The sequence below is a fragment of the Halyomorpha halys genome, unplaced genomic scaffold, assembly GCF_000696795.3.
Source record: "Halyomorpha halys isolate HHAL.00 unplaced genomic scaffold, Hhal_1.1 Scaffold1631.1, whole genome shotgun sequence".
In the NCBI taxonomy this organism is placed as follows: domain Eukaryota; kingdom Metazoa; phylum Arthropoda; class Insecta; order Hemiptera; family Pentatomidae; genus Halyomorpha; species Halyomorpha halys.
In genome coordinates this window covers 253143-277727 of record NW_027106642.1, presented here as the reverse complement: position 1 = coordinate 277727, position 24585 = coordinate 253143, and the positions used below count along the sequence as shown (strand labels likewise).

General features: G+C 30.4%; 1 protein-coding gene and 1 long non-coding RNA gene across 3 annotated transcripts in view; both read right to left on the bottom strand.

Moving 5' to 3' along the window:
* Positions 1-5316: 5316 nt before the first annotated feature.
* LOC106690251 (uncharacterized) lies at positions 5317-15426 on the bottom strand. The gene is made up of 3 exons (XR_001344565.2): positions 15253-15426; positions 9998-10093; positions 5317-5534 (listed from the first exon to the last, which is right to left on the bottom strand). It is a non-coding gene; the product is annotated as an uncharacterized lncRNA (long non-coding RNA).
* A 4878-nt stretch (positions 15427-20304) lies between these two features.
* LOC106690257 (ATP-binding cassette subfamily G member 4) overlaps positions 20305-24585 on the bottom strand; it is a 131884-nt gene continuing 127603 nt past the window's right edge. For both annotated transcript variants that reach the window (XM_014435616.2, XM_014435615.2), the window contains 3 exons: positions 23601-23701; positions 23024-23365; positions 20305-21776 (listed from right to left, as the gene is read on the bottom strand). In XM_014435616.2, the coding sequence (XP_014291102.1) occupies positions 21618-21776; positions 23024-23365; positions 23601-23701 (602 nt within the window). In that variant the 3' untranslated portion in view covers positions 20305-21617. The remainder of the gene's footprint in view (positions 21777-23023; positions 23366-23600; positions 23702-24585) is intronic.

Sequence of the window (24585 nt, the reverse complement as noted above, 5' to 3'; positions counted from 1 at the left end):
TAGGCAGTTATTGATTAACATTATAAACAGTAGTAAAGTCAATATACCAATGTAATTTCATTCTACTATCTGAAAATTTGTAAACGCTCGCCAGATAAAAATCTCACTGTATGAACCTTGTAATTATTCTTAGGGGACATATGTCCCAGAATAAAGTTATTTTTTCATTTCATTTCATTTCATTTCATTTCATTTCATTACTTAATGTCTCAGATTTTTGTTTATTCTTGTAAATATGTACATTAGCAGAAATTGTACCTTTCCATTTATTAGTTTTAGTTTAATTATATTTTTTTTCTATTACTTACTATCAGAAGTGTTTGTCATCTTATGTTTTATGACATGACATATGATTTTCCTTTATTTATTCAATTCTTATTTTATATATTCTGTTAATTATGTTTGTTCATTTTTATCTTTTTATATTCATTATTTTATTATTTTTTATGACGTTTTATAATTTCATTTTTATTTTGTATTTCACTCTAAGGCTCTGAAGCCTAATTTTTAGGGCTGTACATTATTCTAAAGGGATCAATCCCAGAATAAATAAAGATTACTATTATTATTATTATTATTATATATGTTGTAATAAGTTAATAATAGTAAAATACAAAAATTGGGAATAATACAATGCATTATTTAATGTTATAGTGACAAATACAGATAAATTAAACATAGAATGGTGTTTTAACTGTGTTAATTGACTTTGGTATAACAGCCTGCAATGTTTTATAAATCAATGTGAGACTGTGATACTTTAAAATTAAAGTATGCAAGGAATAATTAATAACGTTTTAATACTGTAAGTTACAATTAAAAATGTAATTTTATTAGATTGTCCTTAATAATAGCAGGGTCGGCCGGAACGTTAGATATGTAATATGTTTCAATGAAGAAGGTTGATGCTATTTGGATAATTTTTAGTATTATTAATAAAACTACCAGCCTTGAACAAGATAATAAAGATGTATATAAGAAAATAATGTTCGTTTATTTTTTTTTGGATACATTAGGTTCTAATCTGTTACTTGTATGGAGGAATAAATAACCTTTAAAATAATCATTAAAATTTTACGATTAATAAAAAAGGCATTTCATGTTCACGTTTTGTTTATATTTTTGAAAATTTTGTAACAGAATTCACAGCCGAGATATGAAAATTACAATATGTAAGTAAATGTTTAATTTGATATAAATCGATATCAAACTGTATTGAATCTATGTACAATACATACACCAATCTAGCGAAGTTTTGCCGGGTCAGATAGTTAATTAGACACTCATAAAATAATGTGAGGTACTCAATTTTTACGAAAAAATAGTAGAAAACTTTTCGTAACTCTTAAACTACCACTAGCTTTTATCTACTAACTGAAAGATTTTATTACCTTAAGATAACAAATATGTACGAATATATATATAAACGTATATAAAACCAATTTGATTTATTTACATATCTATTGCATCAATTAATGTCACTAACTGTTATCAACTACACTTTTTTTTAATTTTATTATTATTTGATATTGCTATTAACTCCAAGGACCCGAGTTCGAATCCAGCTGGGCAGAAAATTGTTTTATAAATGATTTTGATTTTTTTTTAAGTGAATATTGACTAATTAGAAATTGATGTTTTGATCTGGGGCAGAAAAGACTGCATGAAGTTTTTAAATTATATAATTTCAAAATCGTATTAAGTAGATTGTCCCTGAAGATGACCGGATTGGCCGAAACGTCGGACTTGTTAGAATAATAGAGGGTTTTGGGACTGAAATGGATAGAAATTAAATTATTTATTTTATAGTTTATTATATTTATCTTTGTAGGGGTACTAGTTTCGACGTTATTTGTTCACAAAGTTTTGTCCGAACAACTAGAAATCAATTTATTTTAGTAAATACAATAATAAAACCTACTACTCCTACGAGGATAAGTGTCATAAACTACTTTATAGCACATTAAACTAACTTTAATTTGAATGCTAATAGACAATTTTACGTCTCATGGTTTCTGAGATAAAGATTTCCCAAAACTATTGATCTTTGGTCAATTTGTGTAATTATTTTTTGCAAATGCTGCTTTTTAAAAAAGTATATCTAGGGAACTATTCGACGTAAATAGCTCTATTTTGGCTAATCATGATATTTGCTAAAATAAATTGATTTATAGTTGTATGGATAAAGTTTCATTTGCAAAATTCATATTCATATCAATACAAATACTACTATTTGAGTACTGGCAATACTAATACTTCCTGAGATGTAGTTCTTCATAAATCCAAAAATGTTGTTCAAACAAATAGAAATCAACATTTCTGAATTTATTTTGTTAAATATTGTACAAATTACTACTCTTATGAAATTAGGCGTCATAAACTACTTTAAAGTACATTCAACTAACTTTAATTTGAGTGCTAATAGACATATGTACGTCGAATGGTGTTTTTCTGCCGGGCTATCGTACTATTCGCCCTCCCCCCCCCCCCAGGTACGCCACTGGCTAGATATACAAATACATTCTGTGGAATATATCTACAGAATTTATATTAGCTAAAGATATTTTTAATAAATTTAAAACAAAGACAAATAATCAATTTATTCCTTTTATTAATTTATTATAATAGTTAAAAACACATGATATGTGAAACTTTATACATATGAAAATATTATGATAAAAATCTAATGAGGGGAAACATTATTCACATTTAGACCTAATTAGATATAGTTCTTTATGAGGAAGCTAGACCGTGGAAAGCAAAAAGAAGATAACACAATCAGATTGGATCTGGGACAAACTGATAAGAGACAACATGGTCCCCAGACAAATCATTATTTACAGATGACAAAGACGCAGTTGCGATATATTACGAGCCGTATAGGAAAGGTTACTTACTGCGTGCGTTCCAGCCGCGGTAGCCTAGGCAACTGGAGGGTAAACATTGCCCCCACCAACTGGCCAATCAGGTCCCTCCTACCTTCATCCCCTATACGTCTGGTATAGCGCAGCAACAGGTGTCGGTCACAACCCTTAGCCTGTCAACAGGTGCAATACAATGTACGACTTGAACATCTAAACAAATCACGTAACGAGTCTGAAATGAACTAACTGTAATGATCCTTAGACCATTGTTGAATTTCATTAGTTGAGGAAATATGGCATGAACATGCTAATATGTAGATAGCTAATCCCAAATAAGAGCTATCTCTCTAAGCAGCCATTGTATATAGTATACTGCAACTTGTTGAGACAATACTTCCCTAATCCTATAGTAGAGGATATTTATAGATTGTTTATATTTATGTTTATATTGAATGAACTCAATTGAAACTTTGATGTCAATTGTATCATCGTTAATACTGGTCCGATTTAGGTTATTCTTTTTGAAAATTCGATTCTCTATGATATTATCATATATATACTAAATAAAACATGAATATTTTTTATATATTATCCCTCACTGTGCTTCAATATTAGAAGTGATTCGAACGTCTGTCCTAGGAAAATGTGATAAATGACTTTTTAGGAGTGAAACAAAGTTGATATTCGTTTTTAGCATCTCGAGAAACACTGAAATACGAATTTTCGAAAGACTTCATCATCATCATCAACAACTCTTGTAGAGTCAAGGCTTCCTTCAGCTTAGTCAGCCAGTCTTCTCTATTGGTTCCCGCTGCTCTCCAATTGCGGATTCTCATGCTGGGCCTGGCATCGGAGCCGATGTCTTCCCACTCTCCTTTTTCCATAAATTCTTTCGTCCAGGATCATCCTAGGGAACGACTTAAAAAAAATTGGAGAATAAAATTTTTTCGCTCTTTCATTTCTTTTGAAAAATACAACAGATTTATATTTGTTTAGAAACTTAACAACTTCCTTGAAGGGGAAATGTTTGAAAATGATTCTCAGGTCAGAATCCCATTTTCTGACTTCATTTCTTCACAAAAATCTAAACTTTTCATTTCGAGGATTGAAAAGTTGATAACACGTTCAGGAAAATGAGGTTAAATAATTTTATTTCCTGTGAAAACTGACATTTCATATGAAACGGCCCAATAGCTGTAGAGCCCCTTCAAACAGGGAATGCCACCCAACCCGCAGATCAGTCTCTCTTGTTTACCCAATTCCTCTCATCATATATATCTTATATAGGTATGAATATGTGTCAAGATGAAATAATTATATTTATATTTAATTTTAATTGTCTTTATCTTGTGTCAATACTAACTAAATATTTTTTCTATATTTCATTAGTATTTATCATTATATTTTTTTACTTATTTTTATAAATGTAATAGATTTTTTAATTATTTTTTTTTAACATTTAATTTTTTTATTTCATTATTTTGACCTGTATACATAGAACACCTTGGCAACTAATAGTCATTGTCCTTAATTGTAGCGGTCTATATTATTATCATTAAAAGAAAAAAAAGTTGGTACCCTGTAGAATAGCCCGGCCCGTTTGCCCTAGATGAAGTCCATTCGAACATCTAATTCCAATTAAAAAACAACAGTTATAAAATTATGAAATATCAGCTTCTAACCTTGCCGACCAAAAATCACAATAATATTCCCCAACTTAGTTAAACCATAGTTTTAGTTAGAAGGCCAAGAAGGTGTATGGTAAAATCGCATCAAGATGTCTAAACGTCACACGGAGGCTTTTCTTTTCTTAATTTGGTTGAGGTATTAACTGCCCTAAAAAAATGTTTTTCGGTGCCTAGCCACACTTGTACTTAAAGAGAATATTGCCCTGAATTAATCAGAATAACCTCTCAGAGGGGAAAAAAAGTAAAGAAAACATTAAATTGGGAAGATTTGGAACTATCTTATGTCACAACGAGGGAATTCTTCTTTTCTGGTTGTTTAATTGACAAGATAAGACAATTAAGGCACGTGTTGAATGTTCCCATCGCACGATATATCTCGGGTCTCTGGCGTGGAGGTATTTGGGATGAACCTTTTAGCTCTGTGATACTGTACACCCACCGCCTAAACCGATAAGTTATTATCTATCCGCTCTCTGTTCATTAAGATAAAATTATAATATAAAACCGAACACAATTATAATTACTTAGATTCCGTAACAAGCAGAGGGGGATATATATATAATAAGTATTATAACTTTAATTTTTAATAAAATATTACAATGATATATTTATTAACATTGGTTTTTACAGGATTATATATAGCAGTAAGAGGCTAATTTCTTCATTTTTTTTTTTTATTAATTTACTAGGAAGGTGAGGTACCCTCTTTCCGTCAAACAGCGGACCAAATTCCTACTTTATAAATTATACAACTATTCATATAATTGTATTACTCGTTGCTCAAATTGTATAACTGTATACATGTATTCTGTAGTTCAGATTGTATTATTTTTTCAATGTACTGTAAGCAGGAAAAATAAATAAATTCCAAGTCTTTATTCCAGCATTTTAATTTGTACTTCTATTTAGTGCTTCTTCAAAAACAATATTCGTAATCACTTTTCCTCTGAATTAAACTGAATTTTTATTCCGTCTACTGCACCTTGACACAGCCAAATACAATTGATCGATAAGCACTGAAGGTTAGTAATCGATTTAAATATTATATATAATATCATTAAAAAATATAAATAATAATATAATATTATATATACTTTACAATAATAAAGGATAGGTATGACCCTATAGCTCCGGTTAAAGTCTGGATGATTTAATGCAGATAACCTTTTTAATTTGTCATTTTTTTTTTTAAATGCGTTCATTATGAGTTAAACTCAACATTTTATTATTCCACCTTATATGTACAAAAAAAATATAACACGACGATCATATATAAAATAGAATATTACACGGAGATCACTAAAAATCGTTTTTATACAATAATGTCCAATGTATGAATATAAGATGTATTCGATATCATCAGTCAAAAGAACAGATAAAGTAAAAAAAGAGTTTGCCACAAAACATAACTTGAAGACAAAAATAAAATAATTTAGATATTGGATATTTTTTTTATTGTTATTTACAACTGTATAAAAATATATACAAGTAAATTTGCTGTAGGTGATAAAATGACATGATACTAACATGTAGAGAATCCACCCATTGATAGAACTCCAAATAAAATAATTTCAAAAATAAAAAAGACACATCGGGTAAGAATATAAGGAAGAACAATCTACAGCGGCAACTTCCTGGCTTTGATCTACACGTACTATATGGGATCACGATATAATAGATCAACGTATTTTCAATCATCTTTTGTTACAAGCATAAAGGTAGGAAAGTTGCTACAACAATTTATAAGGAGGCAGGAAGCGGAATTTAAAATTAATTATTGGAGAAGTTTGTCGGGGGGTGCGGTTCAGCAAAGAACAACATAACTAAACAAAACCATATTTATTTATTTTATGCCGACGTTTCGACCAGAGTTTCAGGTCTTCATTAGGGCTACAACTTTTAACAAAGTTCAGGTCTTCATCAACGGCTACAACCGACAAACGTCTCCAATCATTAATCTATGGTCAACTATCTGCACCTCATTAAAATTAATTATGAATTTTTAAGTATATTGACCTTTCTAAATGGCGTTTATAGACTACTGTTAACATAATATTTAGGGAGCGACGTGGCACAGTAGTGAGGCACTGAGCTATTAACTCAAAGGACCTGGGTTAGGATCCGGCTGTGACAGATAATTATTTATTCTAAAGCCTTCCTGGGTACACTGACGGTCATATGATAATTCTGACCAAATCATCTCCTTGCACAACCATTGGTCTAGTAAGAGTACTTCCTTACAAAGTATTGCACCCCTGACCTTTCATGGGTTGTAGCAGTACCAATGTCATTTATTACATCCAGGTTTAAGTAATTTTTTTCTAAATTATTAATAAAAAAATTAAAAAATTTACAATAAAATAGACGAGGAGTCTGATTAAAAATATTTTTATTAATAATAGATAAATCTCATAACTGAAATGTTTTAAATGAATCATGAATTCATAACGTTAATGATGGTGAAATTTTTTCAATAATTAAAAAAGTATTGAAGATGCTTATCAGAAACGTTGAACAAATATTATTGTGAAGAAGTTTTTTATTGTAGAAAGATAGGGTGGTGGTCAATAAAGGTACAAAGATGTAAAAAAAAAAATTAATGGGAACCAGCGTTTCGCCCCACTTTGCAGGGCTTCATCGGGGTTCATGCTTAAAGGTTTAAGACACTGCACAGTCTTAAACCTTGGTTATTACATAACAGCGAAACGTTGGTTACCTTTAAAGAGTTTTTTTCAACTTTGTACCTTTATATATATTAATAGAATCCATTATTTTCTTCCACTTAAAACCCGTCACCTCTTAGTTCCCTCTCTTGTTTTCCCCCACTTTGACTATGACTTCCTGGTATATGGTGGACTCTCGGGTAAACTCGAATTTAAACTTAAACGTCTTATGAATTGTGCAGTACGATTTATTTTCGGGATCACCAAAGATACGCACATACAGTGTACTGCTTTAATAATGTAGATCTTACCCCTTTCGAACAGATCCGCTACCTTGGACTACTTCTGGACAAACGACTAACCTGGAATCCTCAAAACAAGACTGAAAAGACAGGAAACTGATCATCGATTTCGACTATTACAACAGCACTTACTGGAATGGTCTAAACTTCGAATTTATTATAAAAGACTGATCTATATGACTGTAATAAGGCCTATCTGGACATACTGAGTTGAGCCTTGGGGCTCCACCAGACCTTCGAATTCCCCTCGTATCCAATCCTTACAATCCAAAATCCTTCGTAAAATCCTCAATGCTCCTTACTTTGTTACAAATAAAATCATACATAAAGACCTTAATGTTCCATATGTAACCGATCTAACCCGAATCAGATATCATTTCTTCCATTATAAACTCTCTAACCATCCAAACCCACTAGTTTGTGCGTTAACCCAAGCCCTGCTTCCTCTTTCATTCCTTACAATCCTTCCAGGCGCCTGAAAAGAAGATGGCCACGAGACCTGCTAATGTAAAACATCATTAGAGTGCTACCAATGGGTAGTTTCTCTACACGCCTGTATCACTCCATTTTAACTAAGATCAAATTTACTAAATGTATTGTAATGTACATTTGTAAATACCAATCAACAAATAAATAAATACAAAATTAAAATAAAGTTAATATTATCGTCAGTCAATTCAGAAACCCAATTATATATGTTTTAATTAATATAAATATAGGATTAATGTTTAATTTTAGTTTTAAAAACTAAGATTTTTATTCTGTGTACCAACAGAAGGAAAACGATAGTCGCCATGATAATTTCATATATGACGTCATTTAGATATGTATAAACAAACAACAATTTAGCGATTCATACTTTTTAGCTGTTTTTCAATTAATACGCATTTTGCTGTTAAAAGAATTGTTATTAATTTTTTCAAAAACAACCATGAAATAAAGTTTCATAAAAGCATAAAATACAAATTTTCCTTGAATCTAGAGTGCAACAAACTCTGATTTCATCTGCTGAGTTAATACATGTAAAAATATCTGTGTAATAATATTCTAAAATGCAATGCATATAATGTTTACTGAAAATATAATATGCATTGTTGTTTCTCAGTTCCTAACAATTTCCCTAACTCTTTTTCTTTAAGGTTGTGCGTTAAACAATTATTACACGGAGCTGAATCCTATTATTACAGTTATCCTACTATTACTTCATACGTTTCACTAAACCCATTATTATGTATCCAACATAATTATATAAATTGGAGGAAGATAGCCGGGTAACGGTCAATAAAGGTATCAAAATAGTAAAAGAAAACTATTTATTGATAACCAAATTCTTTTATTTTGATACCTTTATTGATGGTAGTAGCAGCGTGGTAACGCGCTGTCTGTCAACCCATATATTGCGAGTTCGAGTCCCCGGCCCTATCCGGGATTTTTCAAGCTTATAACTATACAATACTCACTCACAACCTTCCCCCGGGCAATTCTGAGGCCCGTCAGCCAATGGGTGGCACTCACAAAAATAGGCGTGGGAGTGACGGACCCACCCTATGAAAACCACGTCAGGAAACGCTCTATGTATTTCGCAAGTACATCGCGCGAGGCCTTGAACCTTCACGGTCTGTCGCGCCAATAGACAACATAATAATAATAATAATTCCTCCAATCTCCTTCAAACGGTCAACTATCTTCTTCCAATAATTATACAAAATATGTATGAATGTATCATTTATCGTACATTTATACTTGGAGGCTCAATGTCTAAACAACCAACAGCTTTGCCTTTATACCACAATTCAACCACTTCAGAAACCATTTATATAGCTAAGAAATGGAAAAGGGTTAAGGATTATAAATAGAGTTACCCTCCGTCCAAGATTCACGCGGACAGTAGGGGATTAAGAATCGCGTCCGGGGTAGTAAAACTTTCCGGAATACCAAACTGAGTGAAGGATAATTTTTTCGGGATTTCCCAAGCCCTGTCAGCACTAGGGAAATATTTATATATTTTTTTTTTCTCAAAGGTAAATAGTTTTTCAAATATTTTTAAGATCGTGTAGTTCACCTTGGGTTTACTCGGCACATCGGTGTTTACAGAAAGAATTTTTCTTTGTTGATTGTAATTTTGACTGTCCGAGGAAGGCTGTCGGTTTCCGAGATAAAAGAACTTTTAATCATTAAATGAAATGCCAATCTTGTGTGGAATTTTTAAAAAATAAATAAATAAGATAAGCTGTTCCTTCAAAAAACAATTTCATACGAAAAATATTTTTAAAAAGGGATCGAACGCATTTTTTAAAATCCATAGTAGCATTCCTAGGGCCAAGATTTTAATTAAAAGAAAAAAAATCTATTTACGAAACCTGTGAGATAAGAACCGGTTTATATCAGGGACATGACGGTCGCAACCAGTTACAAATAGCAATAGTGGTTAATACCGACTATTGATAAAATAATTTTAAACAAATAATCAATGCACATACCTTGTGGCTACTCATTTTTCTGATCTGAAGAGTCGCCTATATATTGTATTAATCATGAGAAATAATACCATTCCGTTTAAAGCGCTTATTAATACCCTGCAAAATAAATTCTTAATTATCATATATATATTTTTTTAAATCAATAACTTTTAATTAGATAAATAAGGCAACTAGAGGAATTGGTAACTCCAAGGTCTAACTCAGGTAACTATGTATTTTGCACCTTTATAATAATAATCGTTTAATTTCAACTATGTACGCATAAAGTTCATAAAATTTAATTCAATTAGAACAATGCAAAAACAGAATAAAGAGCGCCAACGCAGGAAGTTGCTAATAGAATGCAATATCCGGACCCACAGGGTCAGTACACGATAACGAGTGATTCTGCGCTTGGAACTGTTGCCCAATACCTGTTCCGAACCAGTTACTTAACGCTGGAACTGGTACTACTAATAAGTCACAGCTACAAGATCCTATCTATGAATGTATGCTCAACCTAGGATTGAATGTCGGGAAAGAATTTCCTCCATTAGGCAGTTGTTTGTAATTTCAGAGGCCCGATAGATTCCTTACAAACGAGAGACCTTTATTGCATGATTATAGTTTTATAAAATAAATTGTGAAACATTTTGGATCTATTGAATGCAATCATATAATTTAGTTCCTGATGGAGCAACTAATGGAGAGAATGGTTGTTTCTCTGGATCCTGTGGTGATGGCTGAAGATTGCCGTATCATGCGCCTCTGATGTGTCCGGTCCAAGGGTGCCGCCGTCCTCTCCTCACGTCTTGTTCTGGTTTTCTATGAGGTTGTGGTGGTGTAAGTTTGACCGCCCCAGTTGTTCTTCCGACGAACGCTGGCCAGCATAATGAAGGTGTTTGGTGGTCGAATGAGTGATCTAGGCTGTCGAGACATTTGACGATCGCCTGTGATGTCATGTTGTAACATGTTATTCACACTGATTTGATTTCAAATTGAGGGGACACCAAACCAAAATAGTACTAGATAAATTTATAAAATCGGACGTGTAAATCCGACAGCATTGGAAGCTCATAGTCGAAATACGGCCACACGATGTGTCCAATTATAAGAACTGAAATGTTGTACCAGAGCTCTGTGGAAAAAAAAATCAGTTATTTCACCCCATTTTTTATTATTTTAATGAAAACTACGTAACATCATTTGAAGTAAAGTGAAATTGCTAAAATATGAGCCCTATTAGAACAATTTAGACTCAATAGTTCCTTAGATAGTTTTTTTTAAAAAGCAACATTTCATGAAATATATATAGAAAAATCAATAATTAGTGAATATATTATAGAAAATCTTCATCTCAGGAACCATTTAACATACAGATGTCTATTAGCACGCAAATCGTAGGTAGTTTAATGTGCTATAAAATAATTTGTGAGGTTTATTTTCGTATTTTTCATAATATTTGCCAAAATGATGATTTCTAGTTATTTTTATTTATTTATTTTTTTTTAATCACTTATTTATTGTTATTTACAACTGTATAACATATATACAACAAGTAAATTTGCAGTAGGTGAGATTGTGACATGATAGAAACATGTGGAGATGGAACTCCTGATAGAACTCCAATAACATTTCTATAGGAGAAGATCCCGAGGCCATCTTCTTATCAGACGCCTAGGAGGATTATTAGGTAATGAAGGAGAAGCCAGGTTAGAAACAAGTGGATTTGGGTGGTTGGGAAGTTTTCCATGGAAGGAGTGGTATCTGGTTTTGGCCAAATCGGCAGCATATGGGACATTGAGGTCATGATGGATGACTTGATTTGTGGTAAAGTAAGGAGCGTTAAGGATTTTACGAAGGGTTTAGGACTGTAAGGATTGGATTCGGGAGGAATTTGATGATTTAGTGGAGCCCCAAAGCTCAACTCCGTATGTCCAGTTAGGCCTTATAATAGTCATGTAGATCAGTCTATTGTAATGGATTGGCAATTTAGACCGATTGTCTAGTAAATGCTGTAATAGTCGAAATCGACGAGCAGTTTCCTGTCTTTTCAGTCTTGTATGAGGATTCCATGTATTTCTAGTTATTAAAATAAAAGTTTAGATTTATGAAAAAACATATCTCAGAAACCATTAAAGTAGATATGTCTGCCAGCACCTAAATCAATGCTAGTTTAACGTACTATAAAGTATTTTATTAAACATATCTTCGAAGTAGTACTTTTCATGATATTTGCTAAAATATTTACTTCTAGTTGTTTGGATAAAATTGCATATGAAAAATTCATACCACATCCGAATATCATAAAAACTACTACTCCTACGAAGATAAACTTTATATAGTATTTTATAGTACATTAAACTAGCATTAATTTGAATGCTGACAAATCTGTACGTCTCGTGGTTGCTGATATATATATATATATTTCTCAAAATTAATTCACTAACTACTGATTATTCAGTACATTTTTATGAAATGTTGCTATTTAAAGAGCAATATCTCAAGACCTATTGAACGTAAATAGCTCTATTAGGGCTTAGATTTTAGAAAATTTACTCTACTTTAAATGATGCTCTCTTAGATTTTCTAGTGTTGTTGGTTGTTCTAAGGATATAGAGCTCCGAATGAAAATTTTTTTATTAACGTTTTGAAACAGAAGCCATTTTTTATTCCCCCTTCCTATACTTGGTATATTCATTAATTTTGACTAGTAACTATACATATTTCTCATTAAATTAATCAAAAATGAGTGAAATAACTGACTTTTTCTCTTTTTGGGCTCGTGAATTAATATTAGGTCAATCGCGGATATAATGAGAAGGAAAGGATATTTTCTCTCCAAAAATAACCACACTAGGAAGAAATACTCAAAATTCGGATCAATTATCATTAATTAAGTAGAAGGTAAATTAATCTTGGCTCACCTTGAAAGAAATATACCGTTATAGATGAATCAATTAAATTAACTTACCTATTACCTTGTTTATTCATAAAACAATTTTTTTTTTTAAATAGTTTGAAGTAGAATCAATTATTTAGCAATTCTACAAAATTTATGGCGGAATCCTGGTTATAGGCTTTATGAAGTTTCTTCACCAGGGGTATTCATGATCTTTAGTTTAACATGTTAAATGGAAAAAGTTATGTTACATGGAGAAATATTTCCTTCTTTTACCATGTTAAAACGATATAACATATAACATGGTTGAGAGTCTGTTAACAGGTATGCTAAATGGAGAATGTCGGCACGCAACAGACCAGCTGAGCTCTACATCGTCGTGTTAGGTTACTTGCTCGTGGCTTGTGTTTTGACTGTCTTAGTATTGTTTTGGCTTTTTTTAAACAAGACAATCAGTAGCCAAATCCTCACATTTCTACTTTTCACTTGCTTTAGACATTTTGTAATAAATTACTGTAAACAAAACTTAGAAGTAAACAATAACAAGAAGTTTTGGAAGGAACGGTTACTAAACTTACTACTAAAGGTTACTAAGAAAATCCGCTAGGAGCTCTCATGCTTTTAACATTTAACAGGACTTAAAATAGGGCTGCTCACAATACTATACTTTTAATTACATTTAACATGGTAAAACATAAAACATTAGATTTAACACAATATCATAAATACCCCTACCAAAAAATAACCTCTGGGCCTGCCCGTAGTTTTACAGGCACGGACCAAACTAAAAAAATCATCAAATCTTTAAGTAATTAGATATAGTAAATGAACTTACTATTCCTTATTTTAATTTTCATCATTTAATACATTATAAGTGACGTTTCAGGGCTGTCACCCTATCATCAGGCATCTGCAAACAATTTCACAACATTCGTCCTATGCATATAACAATTAATAAATACAATACAATTTGGGGATGATAGGTTGACAGCCCCGAAACGTCGTATATGATGTATTAAATAAAATTAAAATAAGGAAGACTGCTTTCATTCACTATATCACTTTCATTACTTTAATGAAACTCATCCAGTAGAACCTATAACATAAAATCTTTACTTTATGAACCACGATATACATAGGGCGGACGGATAAAATTAACTTATTTAAAGAAAAAAATAGGACGTTATAAATTCATTTTGTTATAAACTATTCTCCTTCATTTTTTCTATTCACATTAATTCACACTAATAATGAAATCTAGCACATGGCTAGATTTATTTTAAAAAATGCATATTTTAAACGATTTTAACAGAATGCTCACTCTTTGAGGAATAATAATAATTAAAAATAATTATTTGATGGTTCGTTGGAGACATACATTGGAAAAAATATTTGCACATTTAGTTTTTTTTTTTTTATTAAATTATGGATTTAGATAATAAATTGGTATTTAGGTACAAATAATGTGTGAAAATACTTTTTTCTAGCGTTTATTTCATTTTTAAATATTTGTTATTATGATCTAAGTTTTCAATTCAATGTATACTACTATTTAACAAATTTTATTGTACTTTGTATTAGGTAAACTTAAATGCATTGTTTTTAATATTTCAATTCATTATATAAAGAAAAACGGGATCTGCAAATAATTTTTTTTTCCCTCACTGTTTATCTTTACAGTGTCCTCCAAACATTTGGTTTAAGGTCTGTTCCAACAACTTCTGACTGTCCGGAACTGTCCAGAGCATGCGCAGTACAGAGTTTGGGAAGCAAACTCAGTTTCGGACAGTCAGAAGCGGTTGTTGGAACAAACTTATGGTATACTTCTTTTATAATTATTGTAACGTTGAATAACCCCTTTAAAAAAATAATTGCGTATACTTTAATAAAAATCCAAATACATTTTTTTTTCCTTTTTAGTTCATAAACAAAACAATAATAGTCGAAAAAATTTCAAGAGATATAGACATTATAGCCATACTAACAGGTATGGACGACTATAATATTTTACGTACAGAACTAAGCACTATAAATTGGTTGTACAAATGACACTATTTATAGCTAATTACTAGATAATAATATAGTGAAATAGCTAATGAATTAACACTAATTTATCGAAAGAGAAACTAAAAAGAGAGATAGATATAGCAATTATCGGCTGTCAATTGAACATCAAACTGGTTTCACCAAGGTATTGTAAAAAAAAAATTAACAGCTTTGGTATCATAGGTCATAACTATGAGCCTTGGGATCTGACAACGTCGTGAAACAAAAAAAACAACTAAACACTTAATGATTTGTGGAGGCGAAACGTTTTGAATGATAAATAATTGGCATGGGCATTATATCCGACGGGTAATAAATGGTAATTTACCTCTTCCATTATCCGAGATCAATGCTGCAAAAAAAATTCATCTGAATAACTTCCGCCATCTTAGCATTATCAAAGCGTCTTTATAAATTGGCACGTACTAAGCAGTGTGTACTTCTTCGTATTAATTACTAATAATGACAAACATATTTTAAAGTCAAAGAACCCAGTTTTATATCAAAATATTACAAAAGTAATTTAAAAACTACAAGATAATTTGTATTTTCATAAATTACAGTCTTTCTATTATAATTAATACTTATAATAATATGTATATCAATACTACGACACTATCAATTTTTTAATCAAATACTAAATAATTAATATTTTAAATATGTAAAATATTTTTATAAATTAAAATAATCAGATATTAAGTAATTAATATTATTAAACCGCAAACTGAATTGTTTCAGCAATTCATAAGGCTGCTAAAAGCATTTAAAAAACAATATATTGCTAAAAACTCTAAAATTTCCTTTATTTCTGTTCATAATTTTGTTAAACTTATACAGTGGATAAAATACTTCCTATTTATTATAATTATTTAAAATGATTAAATTAGTGACTTATTAAGTTGTAATAACTAATCAGAAAAATTGGATGCTGAACTGATAAAAACTAATTATTAACATTACTTTTCTTCTTCTGTCATCAAATTTCAGTGCTATAATACTTATTAAATAGAAAAGAAGTCAAGACACCAATGTTCATTACCCATTTGATGTAAGTTACTTAATTGATTACTTTGATGTATTATAGATAATATGCACATTGTTGATAACCTGATTGGCTTCTTTTGTTATTTAATAAAAATATTATACTGACTGTGATCCTCAGAGTGTTTAGAAACAGTAACAGTTTTAACTCTATAGAATACTCCACATTATTCAAAATAAAAACATGAAAAGGGTAACTTTACTCCACCAACTTCATAAATTACCTCAAGATTATTTATACCTTTCATTCAAATTGCAAAATAGAATCTGCTATTTCAGTTAGATGTTAAGTAAAACTAACTTCATCTTAAAGTAACAGGTTAGTCAGAGGCATCTTACTCACCCAAGTTCTTCAATCAAAATATAACAGAGGTGTAATTTCAGACTGAAATAATGCTGAATACAGAGAAAGTCTAATTTAAATGACAAATGTAGATCTAATAGATTCTATGGTAAGGGCAATAGTGAAGCTGTTGAAGCCACTAACATTGTGTAAACTGATGTTTGCTGTCGTGCAATCAGGATTACTTGATAGTTGGTAGATCGTAAACTAACATGACAGATATCTATCATGTAGAACTTCCTCTAGCTTATTATACATTCAACAGTTGTGGAAATACTGAGGTGAATGATCAAAAATAAGAGATTGTTTTTGTTTTATATATCCATTACCAATGTACAAAACAAGCTTCAGTGGCAATTATTTTATAAATTAAATATATCCTCTTTTACAATTATCAATACTGCTAGCCACAAATAGAAAGTTAAAAAAATTGAGTATCTTATAAACTAAAAAACAAAGGCATATAGAACCTTGTGAAATACAAAATTATTGTCACTATTAATTATTACATTAATGAGCTTTAACTAACTTTATGTAAAATCAAAGACTAAAATGTGAAACATAATTATAGCACACTAATTTAGAATTTGCTTATTATTTTATTTTTTTCTGCACACCATGCAATTTGTTTCCATTAAGGTAAAATTATATAAATAAATAAAATCTATTCTATTATTATTCTATCTATTATTCTTTTAATGTTTCATCTTAGGTAAATTATATATTATTATTGTTTTTATTAATGTTATTGCTTTGTAAAATAATAAATACTATTATTAAGATTCATCACTAATGTTGATCTTTTTGTTACTCCTTTAATAATATTTTCAGTTTCAAAGAATTACAAAAAGAAGGAGTGATAAAATGTATATCCTTTAAGTAAATGAAATATTCTCCTCAAATTCCAAATTCTTGCTATTTTCAAAAACACCTAATCAATCAAAATAAACTTTTTACTTAATAAAATTTCCATTACTGAGTTATCTAATTTTATTTATTTATTTTTAAAAATATTTATTATTTAGGACTACAAATATTCACTACTAGTGATTGTGTAATAGTAGGAAATACTATAATATGCTTAGAAGGGTGAAGGTAGAGGGCATTCAATGATCTTTTATCTTTAATCTTGGCTTGTGTCAAATTGCGGACGTCTCTGAATACTTGATAATAAGTGACTATCTGACTTGGTAGCCTTGCACCTAAAGCATCTCCATGCCACTTCATACTTCCTCTGCAGGTTCCTTTTTTCTTGACACATCCAAGAAACAAGGCAGCGATAGTAACCTGATCTACAAGAGCATTGAGGAACACAAGAGCCCTTGAAGATTCATGTTAAACGACTTTCGAGGTTGTTACCTACGTCGTAACTATAGAATTAATGCTTTTGGTAGATTCTTTATCATTCTGGGCCTTGTTTCATTATAAAAGCTAGTATTGGTCCATAAATACAAGTATAGAAATAACATGGTAATAACACTAATACTTATTTTTTTCATGATAGGGATGACTATTAGTGATATTACAGGAGTTAAAAAGTACAAGTTACTATTATGCAAGTTAGTGTAATTGTATTAAGTTAAAAGTTAAATATACAAGACTAATAGTATTAGTTCATACTCTATTATGAAACAGGGCCCTAGAGGAATGTATTGTGTTGTCAAAGGATAATAAAACACTAGAATTATATTATCAATTATTGAGATGTGGTAAAGAAATATGATAAAACTTGAAATTTTCCAACCTATATGAAAAAACAACAGCAATCAGGATTCAAAAAGAACTATAATTATCAAACTGTTCAGCTCAATATAATCTCAGTTCAGTTTTCAATCTATTATTAAGAAAACTGTTAATTCTTGTCTGTTTTGATTTATGTTTTATGTCTATACTCTGAGCCCTCCGAAGATGGGAATTTTTGGTGGAGAAACTGTGAACATTTCACCAGTTGCTTCTTCCACATCTGTTGCAATTAGCAAAAAAACAACTAGTAGACCATTCATTTAACATATTTTGAAAATTTGAGTAGTTATCATAGAAAAGAAAAAGAGAAGTAAAAGTTAATTACCAAGAAATCAGTTTAGTCCAGAATATATTTATTTAAGAAAATACATCTCATTTAAAGATAGATAAGATGAAGTAAATAAATTTTAATAAGGGATAGAAAAAACACTGGTGCATGAAACACATTTTAAAAAGTCAAATGCCTTCATGATTAATTGGAAATATGTATATTTCCGGTAATTTTATATGGATCTCAAACATGGTCATAAACAGAAAACAATTATAGAAAATTAGTGAGGACACAAAAGCAACTTTTAAGAAGTATGGAAGGTATTAAAAAAAAAGACGACATCAGCAATGGAAAAGTACAATCGAGGATTAAAGTTAAGAGCCTAATAAAAAAAAAAAACTGAAATGGAGGTGGGCAGGTCATGTTGCCAGACTTAATACGAGAATGAGGTCCAAAATTGCAGCAGAGTGGATAACCAAGGGAACACATGAGAAGGAAAGGAAGACTAATTACAAGATGGCTTTGAGATAATTCAAACAGTAGGAGACTGTTGGTCTACTATGGCTAGGAATAAGGACCTACAGACATAAGTGATAAAGAACTTGTAGTAAATTATCATTTATAATCAAGTGTTCAATTACAACATAGATTTTATTTAATTATAGGCTAATTATGATGTTATTTTAAATTGTTTATAAAGCAGACTCATATAATCCCTACAGAGAGGCGTTTAGCTCCATAAAGAATGTCAATTAAGTAGCTATTATGATTATATTACAAATTCCCTTTGCTGTGTGCCTCAATAGGCCATCCAAATTGAGTTTAAGGAATGGAAATTTGTATTTAAATTGAGTAGATGTTAGAGAAATGGCTTTTGGAGATCTCTACTTTTTCCCCCACACCCCCATTTTTTATATTTTATTTTTATTTTATTAGTTGGCACTTAATTCAAAGTAGCCTATGAGGACTATAGTGTGTTTTTGATTTTTTCAGTTCCCATCCCCTTTCTTTCAATTGATCAATGCTGTTATTGTTTTTATTTTGTAAAGTTTCAGCTTGTGATGCACATGTACAAAATCGGAAATACAATACCATGCAAAAAACACTTTTTTCTATGGACTGTAGAGCCAAAATGGCTTCAAGTTTTGAAGTCCTTCTTGAGGACTTTTAAGATTTTATATATATAATAAGTCTCCTAGAAACAGCAAGAAAAAAAAGATATGAAGAAAAGAAAATTTCAACTGTACATCACTCAAAAACATACATACTATGATGAATTATGCTTTTATTATTTATGTTCTTATGCTTCGTTGAAAAGTAATGAAATTGTTGAAGAAAATAAGTTTTATTATTTGATTTGTAAATAAAACTGTAGGTGGCGACACTATGAATGACACTGCTTCAGACATGGGACCACTTGGCTTTTCTTTGTCTCTTTCTTTATAAAACCTTCCCTAAATCTGCAAAAGAAATCCTTTTAAAAAAATTATAGAAATTGGACCATTATTAGCAGAAATATAGTGTTTTAAACATTTTATAAATTGGTTGATTTTATTCTTTTTAACCTGGTTAGTGTCTTTAGGGTTTTTAAACTTCTTCTCTTCGTTCACCTGTTTCTCTTTGTTCAAGTATTTATGAGGCATTTATATCACATTTTACTTGTTTTCCAATTTTAAAATGAGGGGAAAATACAACCTTAGTGAAAGGGAAAAAAAGTCATAAGCAGCCACCTTCTGTCTGCTACTTATAACTTTTTTTTATAAATGCATTAGAAATAATTATATGATCATCAACCAGCAATTGATATATGTAGTGAGCAATAACTATGAATATTTCTTCTATTTTTATATGAAAGTTCTGAATTTATCAGATTAAAATCACATTTAACCACCAATACTCACATCAGCATTCAACGTCAGTAATATATAATAAGGTAATATCCACTTCCCACCTTCAAATTAAGGTAATAAAAATAGAAATAATTAGAAAATTTAAAAATAACTTTATTTAAAATATTTGTTTTACACTTTATAAGTCACTCATATATCTCTAATGGTATCACCACATAATTAAAATAGAGGACATTTTACATTTTTTTTATATCATCGAATGAAACCAGGATTACATATAATATATTTCAAACCATTTTACACAACAGTGTAATGAAATAATGGGTCATACTGTTTTTTCTTTTCATTACCAAAATATAATACAATTCAATGTCATGGATGTTTAAGGATAGCAGTAAAAAACAAAGAAAAGAGAGAAAAAATGCAATATGATAAAAAACAAGAATTGGATATATATAAATTTTGAAAATAACAGTTATTATATACTGAAAAATTGTATATATTCATATAAATTTATAAAGTAACAAATGATTTAACATATAAATAATGGATTCCAGATATCCAAACAATAACTACATCTAACGACACATAACATTATTTTAAAAAATATATAGAAAATAAAAAGAGATAAAGGCTATCTACATTCATGAGCATACTTCTTTTTTTTCACCTTGTTATTACGAATTGTTGCAAGCACACAACATCAGAAAAAACAACTATCACAGAATATCAGGATATACACAATCTAGGAATGATTTGTACAGTACTACATAAGACTTCATTTTGTTTATGGAAATAACAAAAAAAAAATGGTAATGGGAGAATTTAAAAATGATTGCATAATTATATCCACATTTACTGAAAAATAGAAAAATCTATTACATTGTATGTAATAGAAAAAAATCATATAATTGACACTAACATTACTCCCAGTGTTTTTTTGATTATCAAAATCTTTCCTTCAAAAATGGAAAATTTGGTAAAATTTTTGCCAATTATTATCAGCTAGAATATTATCAAAAATATCCCCATAGGCACATTTAGTTTTAACAAAACAATTTTTCTAACTAGTAATTGTTGATTCACAACCAATTACTTCATAAACCAAAACAGCTAGAAGCATATTTAAAAGTTTTATGAGTGTCGTAATACTGAAGACACTTCATTAGATTTATACAAAAATAGATTCATATACAATAGAAACTCCATCATCTGAACTAGCAAATAAGTCGATTTTGATTATGACAAAAAGAATAAAATAATCCAATTATTGAACAAATAATAAACTATTAATTAAATAAAAATTATTCTATTCATAGAATCCTGATTCAGATAAAAGAGGCCCTAAAGTATATTTTATATACAAACAGTATCATTAAACTATAGTAAAGTAAATGTATACATTTTTATATATAAATATAAAACCACATTTTCTTCACTTTTTTTTAACGTTGGGACATTAACTTCCAACGCAGGAAGAGGAACGCAGCTATCCTCAATATAATAAAAATAACAATCAATGCTATGATATCCAAATTGAAGTCTGCATTTAACATATCAAGTTCTTCTAAAGTAGTAGAAGGTGATTTGAAGTGGCAGTATACCTGTTCAATCAAATTAAATGGATTAATAAATCAATATTATTTATTTTATAATAAAATAATAACTAAATGTGATAAATGTTTCAGAACACATAATAGTCTTGGGAAGGAACCACCCAATGGTGGTACTTCAATCATTGCTATAAATTAGAAGATCCCTTGGCCATCTTCTTTTCAGATGCCTCGGAGGATTATCAGAGATTGTTAAGGATGAGAGATTAAGAACTAATAGGTTAGATTAAGAATAAATTTTGGAACAAAAGGAGGTATATCTACTATTCCAGGCCAAATCTGCAATGAATAGCACGTTGAAGTCATGATGGATGAGTTTATTTGTGACATAATGAGCATCAATGATATGGGAGGAATTTGATGGTATGGTGGAGCCCCAAAGTTCAATTCCATACATCCAAATAGGTCTGATTATTATCGAGTACAAGAATTTTTCTTGTAAATAGGAAGTTTAGAGAGTTTGTCAAGTAGGTATTGTAGTAATCGAAATCTATGAGCAGTTCTTGCTGTTTTAGTCTAGTACAGGGATTCCAACTAAGTCTTTTGTTAACATGGAGCCCTAAGTAGCAAATCTGTTCAACAGGCATAAGGAAAAGATACTGTAGGACAGGACAGTAGAGATTTACGACAGAGAGTAAAGGTGATCTGATGGGATTTATTTTGTCTCCAGTTTTGACAGCATTCTTCAATGCATGTTATATGTGACTGCAGAGCTTATGATTTGTATGGTCAGTGTTTACAGACAGTACAAATGTGTCGTCAGCATATGTCGTTAGGACTGTATTAGAGTAGGTTGGGATATTAGCTTCATAAACTGTATGTATAGAGAATAGGACCCAGGATACTACCTTGAGGAACACTGGTGGACTGAGAAATTAAATTAATATACCAATCTAAAAGAAAAAATATGAAATCTTGTTCATTACAATAATTAAAAAACAAACAATATGAATTATAATTAATAAGTGCATTTAACTAAAAGATATATTTTAATTTTTTGATACCATTTTTCCTAATACTTTCTGTAATCCAAACACAACCCAGCAGCAATTAGTTTAGATTACTGAGGTTACACTGTATTTCCCCAAAAGAAAGTGAGGTTGATTATTTTTTTCAGGTAGGTAAATTTAACAATTTCTTTTAAGGATAGAAACCATAGTCATTATATAAAAAGAATTTTTCTATATCTTAAGCATTAATCAACTTTCAAATGAAAACAAAATAATAGATTTTTTTACCTGATAGCACTTCAGTTTTTCACGACCAAATGCATATGTAGCCAAAGTTGTTCCTTCAAAACCATATCTGATGTAAGAAAGATATGTAATCCATCTAAGGTAAATTGGAATTGCATCAAAGCTGACGAAGAATCCAGAAAACAGGAGGAAAGGTACTGACATAACTGGTGCAAGGAAGACACCATTCTGAACGTTCATTGCGGCACCTACGACGAGTCCCACAGATTGTGCAACAAATGAAATCAGAAGACAAGCTGATAAGAACATGGTGAATCTTGATAACTCAGGAGGCTGCGAAGTTAGGTAGTATACTATTGAAACGTAAATGACACAAAATATTGCCTGAAAAAAATAATAATAATAATAATAATAATGTGTAAAATTTTAAAATAAAATGTTAATATTATCAAAATTACGTCATCATAATTTCTAAATTATGAAAGCATAACACTAACGATCTAATTTTAATTACAAGGTATCAAAACAAAAGTAGTTCAATAATTTAGAATTCATAAGATCAGACAAAATATGAAACAATATTATAAAGCAAACAATTTATAAAAATAATAGGTTATACCTGAAATGGAATATCAGACACTGTGATAGCCATGTAGTACGATCTCAGCGAATACCATCTATTGAAGTTCTCTTTAATCAACACAGGCATTTCAAGCGGGACTGTAAATCACATTAAATAAATACAATTTTAACATTTACAAAACAATAATCTAATGGAAAATAATTTTTAAAATAAGATAACCTCAGATAAGAATAACCAAGAAAGAGATAATTAAAAAATTACAAAATATTAACTAAAATAGGCTAAATTTTTATATTATAAATTTATATATTTATTATTTTGTAGATTATAACTATTGTAATAATGTAAATAAATTATATTATATAATAAGAATAATGAGGTGTTAATAGTTCACCGTAAATTGATATGAGAAGATGGTCGGGGAGGAGGGGGAGTGCGGTCAGTACAGATGAACAAATAAGTACAAACTTATTTATTTGTGCGAATGTTTCAACCTGAATTTCAGGCTTTCAACGAGGTGACTCAGTGAGGGAGATGTGATGCAGCACATAAGGCTGAGGAGGTTGCGCTGAGCTGACCATGTCGTCAGGATGCCAGCGGATGAGATCCCAAGGAGGTTGCTGGACTGTAGGCTAGCCAAGGCTGAGATGGGAGGATGCCGTCATCAGGGATTCCAGGGAACTTCTGCGCATCCGCAAATGGAGAGTGGTCGCACAAGACCAACCTACATGGCAAAGGCTCATTGAGGAGGCCAATGTCCAAACTGGGCTATAGCGCCACGGATAGATAGATAGATTAACGAGGTGACTTGGGCAGAGTTGCCCTCAAGACTCTTGACAGTAACTCCACCCGAGTATCTTTACTAACCGCAACCACGACCATCTTCTCTTCATATAATAAGAATAATCAGTGCATTGAAGATAAATTGCCTTGAGGTCATCATATTTGATGCTATAATGAAGTAAATTATAGAGAAAAAATATCTAATAGTAAGATAAATAAGACAGCTCAATGGAGAATA